Here is a 21,486-nt window from a genome sequence, read left to right as displayed (position 1 = left end):
GACAAACATGTACAAATTCTACTCCCGGTGGCTGAGGGACCCACAAAGACCAAGGGCCAGCTATAAGTTGATACAGAGCTTTAAATATCCTCGGATTGAGCCTGGAAAGGTTCCAGAATCAATGATACCTATTTACTTGCCCTACCTATCACAAAACATGCCACGAAATACAGTAAGTTGAGCCGTATGCATGCAAGGTTGGTGTGTATGGTGCACCAGCTGTGCCACATAACAGGACAACGTGTCGCGCCACACCACGTTACGCTTCGCGAGCAACTCTGCGCGAGCGCGCATCACTAGTACGTCCTCCTGAGTGACATCGAGTCGGGATAGATCCCGGTGTGGTCACTGCGCGTATTCGCTCTCGCCGCCTTTCGCGGTCCATCCCGTCCCACTTCCCCCTCCCCGTCCCGCAGTCTACCTCCCTTTCTGTTTACTGACTAGATCTCAGTGTCGTAACCCGGCCCATCGTCAAGTCAGAGCCGCATATGGGGAGCCAGATGCCTCTCAATATCCGAAAGGTCGACCCCTGCTCGAACGCACGGCCCCCGTCCTCCCCTCCCGCGTCTGCATCAGATACCTCTTCCACACCGGTGTAAAAGTAGACATTGTAGTTCCTTGTCTAATACTACGTCTCAGGCCCCCGGTCTCAGCTACTGCATGTCTGACCTTACCCTTCTCCTGGACCACGAGACAAAAACAAGCACAAGGCCTTGATCCGGGCCCCGCCCGTTAATTATGGATGAAGGGTTTACCCAGCGCGCCCCAACGCTGCTGACGCCATCGCGATCGCGGCTGCCGGGCTATGTAACCTAAAGTGCGCGCTACCCCTGTGCTGGCTCCAGCGCTGCAGCCTGTGCTCGCAGGGCTCGAGTCGAAAGCACGCCGGGATCTCGCCCAGATTCGAATCGAGCAGTGCGGCATGAAGAGAGCTGCGACTCGAGCGGTTCGCCGCTCGCCCCGTTGCCAGTGTACTACGATATCAAGGTTCATCAAGCTCAAGCTCTGGCCAATCGCCATTGTCCCCCGCGCTACCGGATGATGTAACCATCAGCTCGTGCCCCGTGCGCACTACCTACCACTGCAACCCACCCTCAGGAAAAAGGAAACAACGACAACCACCACCACCCATCGCGCCTCTTGATCTCGGCTAGGCTGGGTGGCCCCAGCATCCGCTTCGTTCTCCCAGACGCCCACCCAAACGTAATCTCGCGCGCGGTCGCCATTTGATATTCATTAATTATCAGCGAAGCACTGCACCGGGAGAAGGCCCTCCTCGTCGTCTTCGCGAAACACGAGCTCGTGGAGCGCCAGTGTGCTCGCGCACAAACGCGGTTATATCTAGGGGCACCCGACAAGAAATTACACAATGCAAGGTCTATAACGGATATATGCATCGTAGGTATCGTTAGGCGGGGGAAGTAGCGTACGCTATACTATATAATAACATACAGCCCAGTCAGAAGAACAACAGCAGTCCATCGAAAAGAGAGACAAGAGAAATGAATGAATCGTCGCAGGCAGGAAACGCCGGGCGCCGCGTCCGAAAAGGCAGGATGGCCGGGTCTTCTGGATAACCACAAAGGAAGGCGCCCGGGGCCAAGGCGGGGCGACTGGCCGATGCATCAGTCCGCGTCCGGAAAAGGTCTGATTATTAGATTTCGCCAGGCGGCCAGCCCGCCGGAAAATATACAGGTAAAAATAGGCAGTTCTCGAAAACAGACGGTGCGTGCGGCTCGGCGCGACGCTCCGACATATAATATAATATAGCACAATTCGGGAGGGCGATGATGGGGGCCACTGATGCATGATTGTGAAAGGGGCGCGGGAATCGGAACTTCCGGGGCGCGTCCGGGTCCAGTTGCGGGTTGTGGTAATGCTCGAGCGCCCTGGCAGTCACATGCCATGACGTACAGCCAGCGTTATTCATAGCACTCTGCGACCTGGGCCGTCATCACGTACAGTATACACGGTTACTTGCGCAGGGAGGCAGGGGGGGCACAGCAGGGGAAATGGTATAGGGGAGACCGTCCTTTCGTTTTCGTCAAGGGGCCGTGAGCAAGAAATACAGTTCTGGATTTTTTGATTCGTCGTTACGTCGCGTCAAGAAATATTGAGGGGGAGTGACAGAGACAGGAGAACTGAGACAGTCTAGAGAGGGCGATCACTGAGGAGTGGGATACCCAGAGCCAGGCGCGGACCCATTCTGCGAGTTGCTATCCGAATAGTACCGCGCCCCCTCGCGTCCGCCGCCACCGTTCCCGCCGCTATTTTGAGGGCTCGTGAGATACCCCGCGCCCGAGTGGGAGTGATGGTGCGACTGCTGCGCATACAACGCCTGCTGCTGCTGCTGCTGTTGCTGCTGGTAGGTACCGGCGCTGTGCAGTGACAACGGCGACGATGCCAGGGCAGCCGGCGCCGTCAGGGGGACCGACGACGACGAGGAGAGGTACCCCTGCCCCGGCACGTACCCCAGCCGGCTCGCGCTGTAGTCCATGCCATAGGCACCCGAGATGGACGCGCGCGGCGTGCCCATCATATGCCGCGAGGTCAGATAGTCCGGCGCAGAGTGATGCGAGGGCAGGGACTGCAGCGAGAGAGGGTGGTACAGCTGCAGGCTATCCGTGGGCATGGAGGCGCGCCGTCCATTTTGGAGGATGGCAGCAGAGGACGTGCTGGGACGAGATGCAGGATACGGGCTTGTGGTGGACGGGTTGGAGGCTGCTCGCTGTGCGGGGGCGAGAATTCTGCGGCGGGCCTATGCGAATAATTAGTACATCGGATGCAAGACCTACCCCTCGTACACGCAGAAATAAACACAGAGAAGACTACTCACGTTGATCATCCAGTTGGACACCTGGCTCATGCTCAGCCCGGTGGCATGGCACAGCTGTTTCTTCTCCTCTTCGCTGGGATACGGGTGGTCCGAGTGCCTGTGCAGCCAGTCCTTTAAGAAATCTGTAACGTGCTTGGGGAGCTTTCCTCGCTTGCGCGGGGGCCGCTCGACGAGCGACGACGACTGGGGCACCTGCTGCGGGGAGCGCGACGGGGACGCGGTGACCGAGATGGACGGGACGGTCGAGGACTGCGGTGATCCCGGGACGTTGTACGAGGAGCCCGAGGCGGGCAGGACGAGGTCGTTGCCGGAAAAGTTCCACTGCTCCGACTTGACGCCGTCAGGGGAGCCCCCGCTGGAGTAGCCCCTCTGGCGGTCCTGGCCGGAGATGCGAGTGGTCCCGCCGAACATCTGCGCGCTGGCAAGAGGCCCGCCTAGCGACGAGTGACGGAGGCTGTCGTCGTATTTGAGTCCGTGTGCCCCGGGCTGAGCGCCAGGCCTGATGGAGCGCAAGAGCGGGGATTAGATAAGAAGGCGGGAAAAAAGACAAAGAGGGCTACGCACTCTGGGGACAGGGGGGAGCCAAAGGTAGAAGGGGTGGAGAGAAAGGAGGAGGAGGCGGAGCTGGATGCGGCAGAATTTAAATAAGCAGAGTTCTCTGTGAGGGATGTGGGAAGAGCGAGCTGTGTGTCTGCAGCTAACCTGGGACGCGGACCGGCGGGGTCGTGTTGGAGGCCGAGCGCATCAGAGTGATGGTGGTGGTGCTGCGGCTGGGCGGGGAACTGATAGGAGGCGAGGCCGGAGGCGGACTGGCGGGGGGACTGGGCGGCGGGGCCGTAGGCGTGGCGGGCGCGGTCGGAGGGGAGGGCGGGGAGGGACGGGCGGCGGAGGGCGTCGCGGTTGTTGAAGGGGTCGTGGAAGGAGTCGAAGATGGAGGGGAGCTGGACGCGGTGGGCGGGGTCTGCGGCGGAGTCTGCGGCGGACTTGTCGTCTGGGGCGGACCAGGCGGCGTTGGCGTCGATGTCGAGGGTCGGGCGACGCCGCTTCGGGTCGGGGGAGTCGTGGGGCGTGGCAGAGCGTTTCTCCGAAAGGGAAGCGTCAGATTCGGCGGCAGAGGCGGCAGAGCTGGACATGCGTCGCGCGTCGTAGTCAAAGTCTGACACCGGGCTGGGATGAAAATCAGCTTTGGCGACAAATAAAATATTGCGCGCTTGCCCACGCACATTGTATGCTCGTCGTCGTGGAAGAGGTGCTCGCGGGCAGGCTTTGCGCTTTGTACAAGGCGAATGGTGAGCGTGCGTATGGAAGACAGTAGCAGAAAGTGGCAAACGGGGGCGCCGATCGACGTGCGCATGCAGTGCAGCCGAGCGAGCTGTCAGCGGCGCAAATGGCAAGGCGCACGCCAGGCAGGGCCCGTCTGACAGGTGCTGACAGCGGCGCGCGCGTGCGGAATGGAGGACTCACCAGGCAAACTGGAGCTGGGCGATGCGGTACTCGGCGAGGACGTCGTGCTGGGGCGGGCGGGCCTGGTCAATCATCGGGGGGCCGTCGGTGGCGACAACGGAGAGCGACTGCTGGTGGCAGGCGCGCGGGCGGTATTTAACAAGCAAAGGGGCGGGCGGTGGGAAAGCGGGGGGGACAAGACGCCTTCCTGATTTGGGCCGTTCCATTCCCGCCCTCTGTGCCTATTCGCGACCGATGACACCCAACCGCGTCCCAGTCGATGCTGTGCCCCGAGAACTGCAATTTATCACTCAATTACCTCCACAGATCGACATCGCCGACCCGCTTCCCTTTCCTGCTCCGTCCCGTGCTCTACCGCTCCCTCGGGCATTCCCACGCCTCCCCTCCCGATCCCTCCAGCCCTCTGCCCGCATTTGGCCATATTGCGCTCGATTTAGCCCCCGGGCCAGGCACCATCCTCCCGCGGACTTTCTTTTCCGGCTCCGCTGCCGGGCGCCCGGCGACGCGCCGGCTGCTGATCTCGATGAAACATCACACAACGCTAACACTCCAGATCAGCACAGATGCAGCAGTCAAGTACAATCAGCCTACGCCTACGCCTACGCCCTACGCCTACGCCTACGCCTACGCTCCTACGCTGCTACGCAGTCCCATCGTCGCCAGCAGCTCCCCCGCCTTGGCCCGCTCCTTCTCCGTCACGCCCACCCCGTCCAGCGAGCGCAGGCCCGGGCACGCCCGCATGATATGCCCCCGGTACGCCAGCCGGTGCGCATAGACCTCCACCGGCAGCCCCCGCCGAAACTCCCCGTCCACCTCCTGCCACCCTTTCTCACCCCTGGCGTCTCCCGCTTCCCCATCCGGCCCACCAGGTACGCTCTTGTTCTTGTACAGAAGAGGCACGTACCACGGCAGTGTACATGGGTTCATCCTGCATACATGTAAGCCATACACGTACAAAGGTGTGCCAGGCACCACCCACCGAAAATCCAGCACCTCTGCCTCGGGCATCCCGCGCAGCACCCGGATCAGCTCTTTCGTCGTCTTCAGCCGCGACCCCACCATCGTCAGCTTCTTCAGCCTGCTCAGCCCGTGCAGCGGTCGCACATCCTCAACGAAATTATAATTCAGGTTCAGGTTGCGCAGGTTCGGCACCAGCTTCGCCAGGTTCGCAGGCAGCGCCGCCAGCCGGCACCCAGCCAGCTCCAGGTACGTTAGGTTGTAGCACGGTTCATCCATAAACCCGGCCTTCAATGGATTTCCTGCCCGAGGCCCTCATCAGCACGCACATCCTCTTATCTAAATGAACGGAACTGCCCAGCGCCCGAGCCTGCGTACCTGAGAGATACAGCCGCTTCACGTCCCGCACATCCCTCACGCTCAAGTTCCTGCACCCATCACATCAGCATCCCACATGTGACTGCACACAAACGCAGACCACACTCACAGCAGGCGCCCGCGCTGGTTCCGCAGGCTCAGGTTTTCCAGTTTCGTCAGCCGGCTTGCCTTTACGAGATTCCCCAGGTGGTTATCGTCCGCGTACAGCGTCCGCAGGTTGGGAAAGCTGCCTGCATTCAGCTGCGCCAGCCGGTTCCCGCTCACGCGCAGGATGCGAAGCCGCGGCATCACCCCGTGGGCATCCAGCTCGCCCAAACAGTTCTTATCTGCGTGCCACAGAATCGCGGTCAGCATGGGTCAAGCAGCAATCACCACCGGTCAATTATCACGTCATCCAATCTCCAAGAACCAGAACCGCTCCGGCCATAAAGCCTCCGAGCATCATGTGAAGAAGCAGGTAGGCACAAACAGACATACCAAGGTTCAGCAGGACCAATGATGGCAGAGTCGCCAGTCCGTTGATGTTCTCAATTCGATTCTTGGCTAGATGCAACATCTCCAGCCGTGTCCTGCTCGCGTTGATAGTTTCCATGAGTGAGCGAATGATACCCAATGCCCGCGGATATGAAACTTGACCCACCAGCGACATTCTGTCAGATCAATATCATGGATTGCGTTACCCTCGAGGCTCAGCTTGACCAGCCCGTCCAATTGCTGCAATCCGTCGACGCTCGTTACTTTGTTGCCGTCGGCTCGCAGCTCCCTTAGATGGCGGAGGCATTCGAGTTCTATATTTTCCCACTCGCTGTTAGCGCTGCTAAATTAAAACGAGGATCCCGGGGCTACTCACGACGTAACGAGTCCAACTGGTTATTGCTGATGTCAAGGTTCTCCAGATTGCGGAGATGATTGAAAGAAGCCACGCTCGTGAGGCTGTAGAAGCAGCAACCCGGTCAGAAGACGGTAAATCATGTCACAGCTGTCATAAACAGACGCACGCGTTTGATGCGACCGACAGAGATCTCACCGTGCTTGGGATGCCACTCAGGTATGAAACCTGATTGGTATTACTGGGAGGGAGCGATGGTCAGGGCCGCATCATCAGGTGTCTGCAGATCACATCGCAATGCTGTACTCACAGACATAGTGAATCCAGCCGCGGCAGGAATTCCTTCAGTCGCGCTACGCTGTCCAGATTCTTCCTCGAGAGATCGATAACGCTTAGCTCCTCCCAGTAGGGTTCGAACGGCTGCACGTCCGTGATGACCTGAACTAGTCTATCATGGGCAACGCCAAATGAACACTCCGTCAGGAACGTCGCGTTCGCCTTGACACTCTTGGACAGTGACTTCGGTGACCTCATACCCGGAGGGCGTGTAAACACCCGCCGGTCAGTGCTTGACTTGCTGATATTGCCTTTGCCATCCGCAGTCGACGACCGCAATGACAACGGCTGTATCTCGTCTGTCGGCGGTCTTGAGGAGCCACTGGTTTTCGAGGGAGAGTCCTCCTCGTAACCTTGAACAGCCTCAGTGATACATTAATCTCAGACATGAATACCCGCTCACTAAACCGTTCAAGCTGCTCCATCGCATTTGCAATGCGCCTGGTACGTGGAGAAACCCTGCTGGACCCTTCACCTTCACCCGCTGATAGCGTTCCGGTATTTTTGTTCAGGCCTCTGATTTGCCCCTCCCGTTTCCCATCGGAGAAACTGACAGAACGGCGGTGACCAGGAGTTGGATTGGCGGGCGTCTTATTGGGCGTCATGCTCTTGCTCTTCATTGCAGACCGCAGCGGGGTCGGCGCAAGACCGATGCTTGACCGAGGCGCAGGCAATGGGGTACTGAAGACTTGAGGACTAGGACTGACTCTTTTCCTCCGTGGACTGACGTGATGCCTAGACGGCTGAGCATTAGTTTGCGATACCAGGCCGGAATGTGGACCGACGTCGTCGATCGACATGGACGCCGACATTTCCACTAATTCATCCACCTCGTCGTCGTCCTGGTCTTCGGACTCCACGGCCTGTTCGTCATAGTAGTCGTCCTCGTCCTCTTCGCTGTCAATGTCGCCTGTCATCACCTGTACGACACCAGACGGAGGGTCGCCTATCGAGAAGGATGTCAACTCCTTCTCCTCCTCGTCCTCGGATTCCGACTCTTCCACCTCCTCGATCCGACTCATCTCAGCTTCCCGGCGGAGGGGATCTGACAACCGACGGGACTGCCTGTCGGAAGTGCCTTCTTCGTCCTTGAAGCTGTCGATATCTCGGAAAGGATCTTCGCTCGTGCTGTTCGTCTCAGAGATCGGCCTCGTCTCATCAGCGAGGACGCCTGTAGCCTTGGCGGTATCCTTCACCCACTTCATCATAACCTTGTCGAACACCATCTTGCCCACTCTCTCCGGGAGAGGCGGTATGTCCTCTGGCCCAATGCGAGTTATATGCGCTGGCCCGGGGTGTTTGCTATACGATCCCGTACTCCCCGCGGTCAAGGTAGTCCCAGACGCCGTGCTCGACGATACGAAACGGTTCAAATCTTCCCCCGTCCGTGCACGAAGAGAAGCAGAAGGATAGTTCCCTGATTGTGCAGGGGGTGCCAAGAACCCGGTGTGAACTGGTGGAACGTCAGCTTCCTGAGAGGGTGCCGCTGAAGGTGATGCTACGAATACCGCAGCAGCGTTCGCGTCTTCTAGCTCGGCCGATGCTGTAAAGACGGCAACAACAGGGACCTCGAAGGGAGCTTTGCCGCGGAGGCTCTTGTCAGACTCCATCCGGCGTAGCTTGCGAGGGCTATTTCTCTTTGACGACTTCAGGCTATCGACCGCGTTTCTCAGTCTGTTGCCTTTGCCGGGACTTCGTACCCGCCCATATTCAACCATGTCGGCCGCGTTCTCTTTGTTGAATACACATGAATTGACCGAGCCCATTCGTTCGCGTTTCGGAGAAGAGACAGATTGCTTCATTGTTGAGTGGGAACCACCTGTGGCATGGGAGACCATAGTCTCACCGGAAAAGAGGCGACCTTGACCCTTTATGTCGTTCCTAATCTGCGCCATGAGGTCCGCGGCCTGCCGACGGTAAGCAAGGGAGGAATACGTCCCTTTCTTCGAATTGTTGCTGCTGCTACTTGTCGACTTCTCCTCCTTGTCGTTAGCAGGTATCTGTAGTAGGGCAGGAGCGGCTAGAAACATCTCAATCGATAGGATCGTCTGCCCAAGGAGCGCCACGTACCGTGGTTGAGAGCAGACTCTGCTTGAGGTGAATCTTTAGGAGTTTCGCTAACTTTACTGCACGGTGGTGTGCCTTCCAGACGAGTCGAGATAGTTGAAAAATCTCGCGCTTGCTTTATCTGTTGCATTAACGACTTGGATTCACTGACATAGTCCCTCCGGAGAGTTGGCCGACGGATATTGGCGCCTTCCCCGTCCCCGTCCCCGTCCCCGTAGTCGCTGGGAGGACTCAGTTTGATGCGTTTTATGCTCCTTAGTCGGGAAGGCGAACTCCTCTCTGACAGTCTAGACAACTGTGCAGCGAAGTGGCTGAATGATTGGCCCACGGCAGGACTAGGCTCGCCACTGCTGCCTGAGGGAGAACCGGCGGCAATGGAGTCTACCATCGCTGATAGATGATCCCGAGTGAAGGTATCATACTGCAGCTGAAATAGCCGGAGGCGAGGATCATTCGCTGGGAAAGGGAGAGGGCCACGTCGAGTGAACCTTAGCAAGCCCGGCGTACTCTGCGCCTGTGGTGTACCAGAAGCCAGCACATGATGATTAGGAATGGTAAATGTAAACCGACATTCCATGGGATTCGAGGGGCTTGCAACTGGTCCGTCGTGTTCGGGCGAATCCGAGTCGCTTTCGCCCCCGAGGACGTGATCGTGCGGAGACTGATGGTCTGAACCGGATGGACCAGGATCGTGAGGAGATGACGTTCCATCAGGCGGTGGTGAGGGTGGTTGGAACATCTGTTCCAGTGGAAGAGGCGTAAAGAAGTCTTTAATCGCATTTTTCACGTTACGACCAGGCGTCTTGGGCAGCAGTGGTCCCGCTGGAGCATCCTCCCGAATCAAGAACGTGCCAGCAGGTTGACTCAGCTGTTCATCTCCTTCCACATCCCTTTCCACTTTTTCTTGCTCTTCGCGCACAACCACAGAGCCGCCCAGAGGGACCGTCAACGATACGGAACGCGTGGCATTAGATGTCGTCTTCTCGTCCTCTTGATCGTCCGGCTCAATCCATTCTTCTTCCAATTCGTCAGTCTGCCAGGCTGGCCTTCGTAGCGTTCCAGTGGTGGCCATAGTCAGTCGAGTCTTGAGTAGCTTGAGTAGTCTTCAGGTGTGCCCACCCTCGGTGCGAGTGGCGTCGTCCAGCGCGTATAACCACGTGACCGCGTGGTTCGAATGTTGGTCCAAATGGACCCATATTTGGCCGTGTTTGTTGCGTGTTGTGGATGCGAAGTCTCCGCTACTCAGTACATCAATGCTCTTCAATACTCTACGGCAATGCCTTCGCTGGTGCTATCAGACTCATTTGCAGACGTGTACACCGTCTCCAGGTCTCAGACTCCATTAGAAATGCTACATACATAGAAGCACATCGCAATGATGAATAGACTGCGCAAATTTGCAAGGCAACGTCACGGATGCGCTTGTTGTGTAACATCAATTGTGGCATCGAACGAAGAATAAACACGATTGCCAAGCAGACGCGGGGACGGGATATTAGACTCTAGACTCTCGGAACAATTTCTTCTTCTCTGCTCCAGAGCTACTACGGGCGTGCGTCCCTTAGCACCAATCCGCTCTTGACGGGAACAAAGTGAAATACTGTTTTCCGCGTTAGGTCGGTTTTTTCTACAGGTGTCGGCCCAAATGAAGGCTTCGGACTCGAAGTGAAATGTCTTTGCGAGGTCACAAGTCCTCATGATCATGATGAGGATAATGCATGACTCAGCTCGAATGCTGAACTTAACCTGGTAAGTAAGCCGCCCTACATTGAGTCAAGGACCAGGCGAATGCTGGAAAGTTGACTCACCCTAAACCCAGAATTGCTACGTAGCATCTACTGTGCCAGTGAACACGGGTTCGAACGTCCAATGAATGTCTCCTGTAGTCAACCGCCTATCAATCACAGGCGATGTAGGCCCTCATGTCTGCATCATAAGAGAATCACCCCTCACCCTTGATATTCCGTCAGATTGACCCCATGAATCACACTGTCTATACGTTGGAAGTATCTTGACTCCCTCCTTGATTCCCAAGAAACACGATCGTCAGCGCGCCGGCGGCATCCAAAGGTCATTATGGGATAATTGGGCAGATTGACCTCTGCATCACACAGAACGTCACCTATACTCTGGTTTGATCAGTTCCCAGTGCAGTAGCATTGAAGTTCCAAGCACGTTTCGTGCCTAAATCGTCGGCAGTCACAGCCTCCAAGGTGACTTCGGTGCAACGGAGACAACTGTAAGCAATATCTGTTGTTGCGGTGGCTAGATCAACGACTGATATTGAATACTGAACTCTCCAGCCCGCGTACGTGTGCCTGAGCCGTTGCGCTAACGTGAATACGATGGGTCGCATTCTTCCAAATCAGGCCTCCGAAGTCAATATGTACAACTTAGCACGTACGATCGACAATGTATCTACAGATCATAACACCGCCTAGTTGATGATAGCTGCCCGCAGCGCAGCTTGCAGATCCCAGTGAACTTGCATCGACATTCGCCCTTTCGGGCTTTCGAGGGCCTGCCCGATCATGATCATGAGCGCCGAAAGGTCGTCCTTGGCAGAGGTCGTGCCTGATTTCATTAAGGCCTCACTCAAAGGTTACTCGTGATTTCCCTCGGTCCAGACATTTCAACACGCACTCGGATATGTTCCCGGCAAAAGACCCGTCGATAGAAGTGGATAGTAGAATACAGAGTTTAGCGCTACATGATGTACCCGATACATCGAAAGCGAGGACTGCAAAAGGAATGATGACAATGATGGGAATGAAATGCAATGCAACGAACGAATACCATCGAGCGTGTTTTTCGTAAGCTGGGATAACATCCCGGCTAGGTCGGAGGAACATGCATAGGGAGGGCACTCGATGGCTTGAAAAGGTGAAGTGTTCCGAATTCCACTGTGAAAACATGGGTATAATCATGTAGCTAGACATGAGCATGAACAAGTTGTCAGCGCTCAGACCCTTACATCAAGGTCATAATTACTTACAACGTTATCCAGTCGTCATTACTGCGTCGTGATGCGCGGGGCGTAAAATTACTTTTCGTTCAGGGTGCACAGCAGCGCCTGCAACGCTGCTGGGAGGAGCGCTACCGCACGTGTTCCCAGGTCTTGTCAGCAGAGACCGGTGCAAGCGATAATGGTCTCTGAGGCGGATAACGAGTGAACGTGCTTTTGGTCGGGGTAACGAATCCCGTGATTTTGACATGGGAAACAGACGGTGATCGTCTGGGCGCCTCAGAGCCATAGGATTGAGAAAGGTCACTCCCCGAAAGACTATCAAATGAGGACGGATTGGGGTTGTCCTTGATTCCGCCATCAGCGCGCGAATGGCGAGCATGAGAACCAGCTCTCCTCGCAGCTTTTGTCTGCCGGTCAAAGCTACGGTGCGGAGAGTAGGCAGATTTGACGCGGGATTGGCGGTTTGCACTGTGCATATTCGCCGACGGCTTCGCCAAAGTTGGCAATGTATACAGGAACATCTCCTCCGGTGTTGGTACCTTATCCAGAGCCCGCGATACGTCGACAAGATTGAAGTCGTCAAGAGGACTCCGACGTGGAGATGCGTGTTTTCCTATGACCTTTTGAGAGCCATTGGCGGTCGGTGGGGAAGGCACAATGCCCGAAGACTGGGGAGGTGACATGTCGAATAGGAGATCAGAGGATAAATCCTTCCGTGTCGGCGAGCGACTGGGCGGACCAGTCGCACGACGAGAAGTGGGAATAGGGATTGGCAGCGTAGGTACGAGCTTCGCAGCCTGCAAAGCAGGTCTGCTTGTACGGCGGGCGCTCACAACACTTGTGAGTAGCTCCACCATCACGACAAGGTCTGGGAGGCGGTCATGAATAATGTCACCAGGACGTGGCCAGTGGTACACAAGAATCTTTCTGTTCTTGCAGGACGAAGGACGCGCACCTGTACCCAAGGCTGTATATCACTCCTCATTAAGCCGGAGTCGAGAACTCCTGGTGACCCCCTGCTCGCTTGCAGCCACACTTCTTTTATTCTCCACGGACTAGTGGCGGCGAGCCAGGAAACAAGAAAAAAACCGAGAAGGAGACAAACAGAATCAAGTGCGGGGTAACAAGCCGGAATATAAGAAAGGTAGAAAGTTTGCCGGGCCGCTGCAGCGGGGTACAACAAAAGTGCTATCTCGACTGGAAGGGGTCTTTTCTTCTCACGGTATACTGCCACAGTGGAGCTCAGGGGCTCCTCGGAGGCGAGGCCACAATTCTAGACGTCGGGGACATCGGTGCAAAAGATAATGGAGAACGACGGAGTCGGGACAACCAGGCTCAAAACTGTTCACATGGGAGGAACCGGAGGACGGCGGATGTATGTCACACAGTCTGACTCAGACCAGTGACGCTTCAAAGTCAATTCGCACTGAGATCAGGATACGAACAAGACATAATGCATAACGTGAAATGAACTAGCAAAAGAGATACTACGGAAGATATAGACAAGAAAGGGAAGAGAACCGGATCATTGAGAGCACACAATTACTACTAAAACAAAGACTGCAAAAGAAGACATATTAGGGCCTGGAAATCCTTCCACACCGACGTGAGGTTGATAATCTGATAACATCCTGTCTCCATCTCATAAAATGGTAAGTCGCATTCCTCCCATAACCACCGAACCGATAATTGGTTCCGACTACCTTCCTCCACCTCAACCTTCCCCCGCCACAGCAAAAGCCTGTGCCCGTAGGAGGCTCTTCCCCGTCATAGCATGAACTATGCACGCGCACGGCTCCGCGCGGCGCTCCGTATACCCAAGGTCGACCGTAGGGATGCAAAGTCCGGGGGTCGCCTGCGATGTCCGTGGCGTAGGCACACCGTGAGACGCGCTCAAGGGACTGCTCGGATCGTCCAAGCAATCCCATAGGGCAGCAGTACCCTCAGCGTCGTCAGAGACGACCAATCAAATGCTCCTTCTCCTTGCCGAAATCCAACCGTAAGATTGCCCCAATGAGCCAAGGCCTGGTCTAAGGCCACGCCGCCTCTTGGTCGTTCTTCTTCATCCACGACTTTGTCGGAGTCGTGGGCGGCGTGGGGTAGACGGTAGTGGCAGACGACGCGGTGGAGCACGCGTCGGAGAAAATTGAACTCGTGCTGCTAGCCGAGCTCTGCGAGACTGTCCTGTCCCGAGTGTGTGTGTCCTGCGAGTGGATCGGCGTAAGTAATAGTGCCACGAGGAGGAAAGAGAGTAGCATTACCTCGTTATGACTTGCATGAGACTTGCGTACCGGAAGGGGAGTGAATATATCGGCTTCTTTCGCCACCGCTGGCTGTAGTAATAAGGCCGTCAATACTGACTCGATGCCGAGATGATAGAGAACTCACGTTATGATCCAACGCTTCGTCACTCTCCCCCTCGCCGTATATCGGTCGACCAGCCAAAGTCTTGCAGTTCCTCACCTGCCACTCAAGCTCCCGGTACGCCTCCTTGCCCTCCTCGAATGGTTGGAGGCAGTCGGCGTAAAACTTCTCCACCTCCTCAGCCTTCTGAACGAGGGCCGCCTGTACGGCCTCGACGTCCGACTCGAACTCGGCGACGTGCGAGTTAAATTCGTCGACGTGGGAGTCAAAAGCCTCCCGCTTCTGCACCAATGCCTTCTTCTCCTTCTCCACGAGAGCGCGTTCCTTCGCCAGGAGCCCCTTCTCATGCTCGCAGCGCTCCTTCTCCTCGACCAAGGCCTTCCTCGCCTTATATATAACAGCCTGCTCCCTAGCCAAGAGCGCGCGTGCTCTCTCGGTCGAAGCCCTCTCCTCGATCAAGGTCTTCCTCGCCTTGTATACCACCGCCTTCTCCCTGACCAAGAGAGCGATAGCGCGCTCGGTGGCTTCCTTCTGCTCGACGAGTGCCTTCTTTGCCTTGTCGACGACCTTCTTCTCCGTCGCGACGAGTGTCTTCTCCTTGTTAAGACGTGCCTTTTCATTCACCAAGGCCCTCTTCTTGCGCTCGAGAGCGCGGCCCTTCTTCTGGACGCCGCGGCGCTCCTTGTCCGAATCCGCCTGCTCGATGGCCTGGCTCAGGACGCGCTCCAAGTCGGCCTTGACGCGCGCCAGCTCGGCCTCAGCACACTCGGCGCGCGCCAGGTACGCGTCCGCCTCCTTCTTCGCGTCGACTAGCGTGTTGTTGGATGTGGCTTCCTCGGCGGCGGAAGTGGCGCGGGGGAAGGGGATGGTGGACGCGAATGTGGCGGGGATGGGGGGGCGCGTCTTGGGACCGGAGATCTTGGCAGGTGTGATGGGGACCGACGAAGAAGTGGTGGAAGAGATGGAGGGAGCCTTGACCGTGTCGACAGCCGAGGAAGGAAGAGGCAGAATGGGGGCGGGAACGACGATGACGATGGTCGGGACCGGGAAGGGAGCGGGGACGGGGGCGAATCCGGGAGCGGCGAAAGCGGTCGCAGAGTCGACCACGAGTTTGGCGTTCTTCATGAAGGAGCGCTTGAATTTCGACTGCCTCTTGGGGGCAGGAACCGCCTCGGCGACGGTGGCGGCGCGCTTGGTCTCCTTGGGGGAGGCCAGCGACTTGATCTTCTTAATGATGTTGAGCTTGACGTTGAACATGATGTCGATGTCGGTGTCGGTGTCGGTGTTGGTGTTGGTGTTGGTGTTGATAGCGATTCTTGAGTTCGACGATGCGAGCGTGCGGTGGTAGATGCGAAAAGTATCTGGGGAACTGTCGTCGTCTGGCCGGTCTTATATAGGCTGAGCATAATGGTCCGGCCGAACCCTGTGGCCTAACTTCCAGAAGAAGATCTGTAATCTGATGCCAGTCTACACGCTGGCCACAATGATCGAGTGTCTCGCCACTGCCCTAGGCGTGGCTTTGCCTCCGTACTACCTTGTTTTTTTTTCACCCTCCTTGACAGCAGCAACAGTGGCCTGACATATACGACCAGCACTAAGCCTACAACGTCCAAAAAGGCCACTAAATATTGCTCACAAGGCTCTCAAGACAGCGAGTGTCCAGGAATACTAGGGCTGCCACAATGATGGCGCGAAGCCACCAAGTTCCCGAAAAGGCAATTCCTCGCTCGACCCAAGCGTAAGCGAGCAGGGCATGCGGCTCCGAACACATCCTCTTTTGGCTGTTTCTTTGTTAACAATTATATTGTGCGATACGTGGACCCACAAATGATAGGGACCGATAGGCAGAGTCTTTGAGGCGAGGCGAGTTGGTCCGGTCGGGGCGGGTGGCGAGCGCGTCGGATCGGCCGAGATATTCTACGATGTTCGTTATGTCGCAATGGAAGGATTTTTATGGTTAATTCGGCTCCAGAACAATTGGGGTTTATACCAGAAATGTCCTGGTGACGCTGTGTCGCGGCATATATTCATTCGACCCTGATACATGACGTCTGGGTTCCGTGGCTTTCTGCCCAAGATGTAGGTTCCTCACTGTTGTCTAGCGGCTTTTTACTATCCAAAAATTGTCCACAGGTAAGCAACAGAAGTGCGGTCGATACAAGCTGGCGAAACGACTGACCTGAGGCGTAGCGCACCGAGTGGACCAGAGAAACTTGGAGCTCGAAGAAGGTGAGGTGGGCCAGAGGGTGTAATAAATCACTGACGCTTATATTACAATTGTCTCTATGAAAGCGACATCAGAATCGTTCGACATGAGCAAACGGTGCATTGAAGGCCTCCAACATACCGCCAGCAGCATCGGCAACCAGACAACTGGACCTCCTCCTTCGAGGTGTCGTTGCACTAAGCCTTGCACAATAATGCTAGCCTTGCCTCAACGCAAGGTCCATTATACTCTCATCATCGAAACAGCCAGTGTAATGCTTCAAAAAGCCCTGCGCTGGCGGCGCTAGCCCCATTACTACGCTTGCCTTATGAGGCAGTCATCCTTCCCACGAAGGCAGGTTTTCCGCACAATGTCAAAACATGACTTCCCTCACGTCTCACAGAGATGGTCCTTCCGTTGTACTTCAGTTCAGCTCTATGAAGAGCATATCGCCTCGCACTCGATAGCTTGGGATGTCAGACGCATACTCACCAAACTACAGGAACTATCTTCTCGTTGGCTGCGAAAATGGACGGATCTTGGTATCACCACGTCGGCCGAAGGCTCCTTCCAGTGTAACCACCTTCGGCCGACGAGGTAATACCTGACCTGCACTCTGCAGAGCTCTACTTGCTATCACCTAGCACCAAACATATATAACAGGCGCGATGTCCACTGAACTTGAAATCAAACACCCTACCATCCCGAAACACCATGTCGACCTCCGACCGTGACAGCTGGTCCGCCACCGCATACAACCAAACCGCATCCTTCGTCTACTCCTCCGCGTTCACCGCGCCCGTCCTCTCTCTGCTCGACGCGAAGCCGGGCGAGACGATCATCGACTTTGGCTGCGGGAGCGGCGAGGTGACGCTCGAGATCGACCGGGTCGTGCGCGGGCAGGAAGGGGGCCTTGTTGTCGGGGTTGACTCGAGCGAGAGCATGGTGGGTCGCACGTACAGATGCCTGCGAGTCTCTCAGGCACCTGACGCTTCCTGGAGATCGACCAAGCCCGGAAGAACGGCCTGCAGCACGCGTACGTAGCCGACGTGCAGGCCCTGCCAACTCTATCCTCCTTGTCCGACGCGTTGCCCCCGGCATTGAAGTTTGACGCGGTATTCACAAACGCCGCGCTGCATTGGTGCAAGCAGTCCCCCGTCGGCGTGATCAAGAGCGCCAAGAGCGTGCTGAGGGACGGCGGGAGGTTCGTGGGCGAATTCGGCGGGTTCGGGAACTGCGTCGGTAGGTGTATCACTGTATAACCGATTCAGACTTCTTCGGCAACGAACGGTGTAACGATGAGTACGCGGATCGCAGGTGTCAGGTCCGCTCTGCATGGTGTACTGAGCAAATGCGGATATGCCGCCGACAAGTTGGATCCGTGGTTCTTCCCCTCCTTGGAGGATTATCAGTCCGTACGTCCCAAGACGAGTTTAGGCGCCATGGATGCGCGTAGTAACGGGATTGCTTAGCTGCTGGAATCCAATGGCTTCAGAGTGACTCACATCTCTCTGAACCCCCGCCTGACGCCGCTCCCGTCGACTCTCGCAGACTGGCTGCACCTCTTCGCTCGCAAATCTTTTCTACGTGAGTTCCTACCCCTTCCTGTTCGCCACTCTCAGCCGGACTGGCCCTGCAGATGATATGTCAGACGAGGAGGCTGCCGAGATCATCAACGAGGTGCAGGATATATGCACTGTGGACTGTCGAGATACGCAAGGGAAGTGGATGATCGTATACGTGCGGCTGAGATTTGTGGCGATCCTTCAATGAATGCGTCCAAGGACCAGAGCGGGTCCCGTGTAGGTTCGAGTCCGTGGCCAGGCGGAACGACATGAAGCCTAGTGAAGCCGCTGGAGGGGCTGCGGCAGAAGCCCTGATAAACAGGGCTGTGCTGGATTATGTAATATGACATCAGATCAGGAGCTCTAGATAGTACGTCACACTGCGGCGACCACTACAAGACGAGCCCGTCCCGTCCAACGCCATCCAATCTCCATCACAATGACCACCCACGCTGTAAACGTACGTGTTCGCATGTATCCTCTTCGTCGCTGTGCTGAACGACGTCCACGCAGGTTTCCAACCTTGCCCCCACGACGACGGAGGACCACCTCCGTGATTTCTTCACGTATGTCCTTTAGTGCTGCTTTCTGCGATATTGACATTCATGATGCTCTCGTTTCGCAGATTTTGTGGAAAGTAAGCTGAAGTAAGGCATGTAACTCGCATGCTCGTACTAACATACGCGTTGTGCGCCAGGATCGTCGCGATCGACCTCCACAACACCGAGCCCAAGACTGCGGTCGTCCACTTTGAAAAGCCCTCCGCCGCCAAGACCGCCCTGATGCTCAACGGCGGCACTCTGGACGGCGCTCAACTAACAGTCACGTCCGACACCACCCACCACGACGAAGAGCACGAGGAGCCCGCCGCGGGCGACCACATCGAGCAGGAGCACAAGCCCCGCGCCGGCAGTAAGTCCCCCCTCTCGCTCCCACTTCCCTTCTAACACCGCCTTCCCAGTCGTCGCCGAATACCTCGCAAAGGGCTACACGCTCTCCGACAGCATCCTCGAGCGCGCGATCAAGATGGACACCGAGAAGGGCATCTCGCAGCGCTTCCTCGCCTACTTCAACTCGCTCGACAAGACCATCGGCTCGAAGGCCCTCGGCGAGAACCAGACCGTGTCCGCGAAGGTGCAGAGCGCCGTCAGCGCCGCCACGCAGCAGGCCAAGGCCGTCGACGAGCAGAAGGGCATCACGAAGAGCGCGACCGAGGTGCGTACCCTAGTTCGTGCCACACTCCTCGGCGCTGACGTTTGGTGAATAGTACTACTCGAAGGCGCTCGCGTCGCCGTGGGGCCAGAAGGTCCGCCAGTTCTACACAACCACGAGCAAGCAGGTGCTCGACATCCACGAAGAGGCTCGCCGTATCGCCGACCAGCAGAAGGCGAGCGGTACCGCGCCCGCGCCTGCTGCACCTACCGCTCCTGGTAGCGCTGGCGCCGGTATCACCGGTGGGCCTGCTACGACCGACCCGACTGCCCCCGCTACAACCGTGGTCTAAGGAAGGGGTATATTTGGAAATTAATGAATCAGACGAAATTGTACGATCGGAAGTAAATGTACTCTGTTGGATATGATAGTGCTCAGACGTTATTAATGGATACCTGCCACTGTTCTCGTCTTGACTTACCCCGGCCAGAACATCTCACGAGATGAATAATGGGGAGGCGCAACGCCCGGTTCCGGTGCGAGTTGATTTGTCAGCAGATTGTGGCTGAAAGGTGGTCGCAAGTATCCCCTCGTATTCTTGTGCATTGCTCTGCTCCGTTCTCACCTTATGCATGCATGAGCAATGTATATCACTATTTTAAACAGCAAGAAAGGTATTATGCCATCCAGTAGATATAAACATGGTTGTCTCTTCTTATTCCTGAGCTGTCCACCATCGGGATGAAATGATGGTCAATTGACCGAGGTCGGCAAAAGAGTGCTTAGGGAAGTTATGCATTGTCTTCAGAAACATTTGGAACGTATCTATGTGCACACCAGTGGGTGCATTCCCTATCCTTGATACAGATGAGCTTGATTTCCAGGAAGTCTGTGTAATTAATGGACAAAGCAAGTACTGGATCACAGCTGTAAAAGGCTGAATAGATATCTCATGTACTATGGTGAGTTTACAGTTCTAACACAGGGGAAGGGTCCTGCTTCTGCTGCGGCAGGAGAGCCCGGACTGTGACCGGAATACTGTACCGATACGACCTTAGGCAACGCGACGGCTTATGTAATTCACCGTGGGAATGTGGCAGGTCAAGCAACGTCTCCGTGGGGACAAGGGACACATGCAACGCAACCTGCAGTTGCGCGTACTAAGGTGAGGGTAATGCAATGTTGATACACTCCTCAGATAGATCTGAGGCTCAAATCGCTGAGAGAAGACTCAGAAGAAGCTTCAAGAGGGTTTCCAAAGCACGTGCGAATAAATTTGTTCATTTTTCCCCATTTAGCGCGGATTTAGGCTCCGGGGCCCCAAGCAACGAGGTGTCCGGGACACGGGACAAATCTCAAAATAGGCAACGGCGACGGACCTCTCGGGACACGGGACGTTGCCTAAGGTCGTATCGGTACAGTATTTGGTGTGACACTTTTTGCGATGGTGTCACAGCTTGTCACGTCCGCGACGCGTTCGGACGCGTCGTTAATTGCTCTTTACTGCCAGAAAACCTACAGCGTGCTACGTTCACATTCACGCGTCACTTGATTCATAAAAGTTAATCAATATCAACGAGCGGATGCAACGTTGGTTGTACATTTTTGTTAAATGTACTTGTGGTCTCGTTACCTCTATCTAATGAACTTGATATTGGGAAAATCGGAAATTCAGAACTAACGTTGCATCTTCTGTATCATGACATCCCTGCTGGTACATTTTATATGCGTGATTTCGACATGCGGAAGGCTCTATGAAGGCGGGGGATTTGCGACCACTTTCTTGCAGAGTCCAAACAGATGCAAACAACTCGCCGCCCGGAATTGCGCCTCCCCATGAATAAGGATAAAGGTGCTTGCGAAAGCATTTCTCCGAGTAGGGTGACCCCGGATGCGACGTACCATCGTATTGGCAAGGATACACCGCAATACCCTCATAAATCACGACGCATATCCCGTCAAGCCAGGAACAACCCCGAACGCTGGCCCTCCGCGCCCAAACATCTTCCTGAGGTCGCCCACCAGTTCTTCCGGGCGCTCGTACGCAGCGAAGTGGCCCCCGCTCTCGTGGTCCGCCTCGAACACCACGTTCCCCACCAGCGCGCGCATCCACCTACCAGATCAAAACACGCATAAGCATAAAGTGCGAGGTAAAGTGAGAAGCAAGTGCGGGACGTACGATTTGGGCACGATGACGGCCTCTGCGGGGAAGTAGGACACGCCCATGGGGACATGAGGGATGCGGGGCAGCGCGCGGTCGCCCGCCTTCTCGACTTCGTAGTATATCCTTACAGAGTTGGCCGGGCCCGCGCGGGCGAACCAGTATATCGATATCCACGTCAGCACTACGCCCCCGCCACACCC

General features: G+C 56.1%; 7 protein-coding genes across 7 annotated transcripts; 2 read left to right on the top strand and 5 right to left on the bottom strand.

The window, feature by feature from the left end:
- Positions 1-1,519: 1,519 nt before the first annotated feature.
- On the bottom strand, positions 1,520-4,506 carry GLOTRDRAFT_139231 (uncharacterized protein; the record flags this gene model as incomplete). The annotated part of the gene is made up of 6 exons (XM_007868784.1): positions 1,520-2,758; positions 2,837-3,335; positions 3,401-3,460; positions 3,539-4,003; positions 4,060-4,107; positions 4,301-4,506. 6 exons carry the CDS (start codon positions 4,504-4,506, stop codon positions 2,165-2,167), a joined length of 1,872 nt encoding a protein of 623 aa, XP_007866975.1. The 3' UTR covers positions 1,520-2,164.
- Positions 4,507-4,924: 418 nt separating this feature from the next.
- Positions 4,925-7,148, bottom strand: GLOTRDRAFT_77402 (L domain-like protein; the record flags this gene model as incomplete). Its single annotated transcript, XM_007868783.1, has 9 exons — positions 6,775-7,148; positions 6,634-6,705; positions 6,486-6,568; positions 6,276-6,423; positions 6,113-6,204; positions 5,745-5,961; positions 5,636-5,685; positions 5,280-5,559; positions 4,925-5,228 (listed from the first exon to the last, which is right to left on the bottom strand). The coding sequence occupies exons 1-9, from the start codon at positions 6,996-6,998 to the stop codon at positions 4,925-4,927; spliced, it is 1,470 nt and encodes a 489-aa protein (XP_007866974.1). The 5' UTR covers positions 6,999-7,148.
- A 4,358-nt stretch (positions 7,149-11,506) lies between these two features.
- GLOTRDRAFT_111381 (uncharacterized protein) lies at positions 11,507-12,938 on the bottom strand. The gene is made up of 3 exons (XM_007868782.1): positions 12,791-12,938; positions 11,863-12,703; positions 11,507-11,798 (listed from the first exon to the last, which is right to left on the bottom strand). The coding sequence occupies exon 2, from the start codon at positions 12,690-12,692 to the stop codon at positions 11,964-11,966; it is 729 nt and encodes a 242-aa protein (XP_007866973.1). The 5' UTR covers positions 12,693-12,703; positions 12,791-12,938; the 3' UTR covers positions 11,507-11,798; positions 11,863-11,963.
- Positions 12,939-13,865: 927 nt separating this feature from the next.
- On the bottom strand, positions 13,866-15,456 carry GLOTRDRAFT_130061 (uncharacterized protein; the record flags this gene model as incomplete). The annotated part of the gene is made up of 3 exons (XM_007868781.1): positions 13,866-14,039; positions 14,097-14,168; positions 14,224-15,456. 3 exons carry the CDS (start codon positions 15,454-15,456, stop codon positions 13,866-13,868), a joined length of 1,479 nt encoding a protein of 492 aa, XP_007866972.1.
- Positions 15,457-17,119: 1,663 nt separating this feature from the next.
- GLOTRDRAFT_43422 (S-adenosyl-L-methionine-dependent methyltransferase) lies at positions 17,120-18,178 on the top strand (the record flags this gene model as incomplete). The annotated part of the gene is given in 5 exon segments (XM_007868485.1): positions 17,120-17,350; positions 17,407-17,661; positions 17,677-17,820; positions 17,878-17,992; positions 18,045-18,178. 5 exon segments carry the CDS (start codon positions 17,120-17,122, stop codon positions 18,176-18,178), a joined length of 879 nt encoding a protein of 292 aa, XP_007866676.1.
- GLOTRDRAFT_116517 (uncharacterized protein) lies at positions 18,045-19,589 on the top strand. The gene is made up of 6 exons (XM_007868780.1): positions 18,045-18,430; positions 18,484-18,536; positions 18,596-18,607; positions 18,668-18,882; positions 18,932-19,185; positions 19,238-19,589. The coding sequence occupies exons 1-6, from the start codon at positions 18,410-18,412 to the stop codon at positions 19,472-19,474; spliced, it is 792 nt and encodes a 263-aa protein (XP_007866971.1). The 5' UTR covers positions 18,045-18,409; the 3' UTR covers positions 19,475-19,589.
- Positions 19,590-20,804: 1,215 nt separating this feature from the next.
- On the bottom strand, positions 20,805-21,348 carry GLOTRDRAFT_139227 (uncharacterized protein; the record flags this gene model as incomplete). The annotated part of the gene is made up of 2 exons (XM_007868779.1): positions 20,805-21,235; positions 21,302-21,348. The coding sequence occupies 2 exons, from the start codon at positions 21,346-21,348 to the stop codon at positions 21,064-21,066; spliced, it is 219 nt and encodes a 72-aa protein (XP_007866970.1). The 3' UTR covers positions 20,805-21,063.
- Between the last annotated feature and the right edge of the window lie 138 nt (positions 21,349-21,486).

Source organism: Gloeophyllum trabeum, assembly GCF_000344685.1.
Source record: "Gloeophyllum trabeum ATCC 11539 unplaced genomic scaffold GLOTRscaffold_00008, whole genome shotgun sequence".
Taxonomy (NCBI): domain Eukaryota; kingdom Fungi; phylum Basidiomycota; class Agaricomycetes; order Gloeophyllales; family Gloeophyllaceae; genus Gloeophyllum; species Gloeophyllum trabeum.
Note: the sequence above shows the minus strand (reverse complement) of the source record. Positions and strands in the feature narration are given on the sequence as shown.

Coding starts and splice junctions, on each gene's coding strand:
- GLOTRDRAFT_116517 (XM_007868780.1), top strand. CDS start 18,410: ATGACCACCCACGCTGTAAAC. Junction 18,431..18,483: donor TGACCACCCACGCTGTAAAC/GTACGTGTTCGC, acceptor ACGTCCACGCAG/GTTTCCAACCTTGCCCCCAC. Junction 19,186..19,237: donor TCACGAAGAGCGCGACCGAG/GTGCGTACCCTA, acceptor TTTGGTGAATAG/TACTACTCGAAGGCGCTCGC.
- GLOTRDRAFT_111381 (XM_007868782.1), bottom strand. CDS start 12,692: ATGGTGGAGCTACTCACAAGTGTTGTGAGCGCCCGCCGTACAAGCAGA.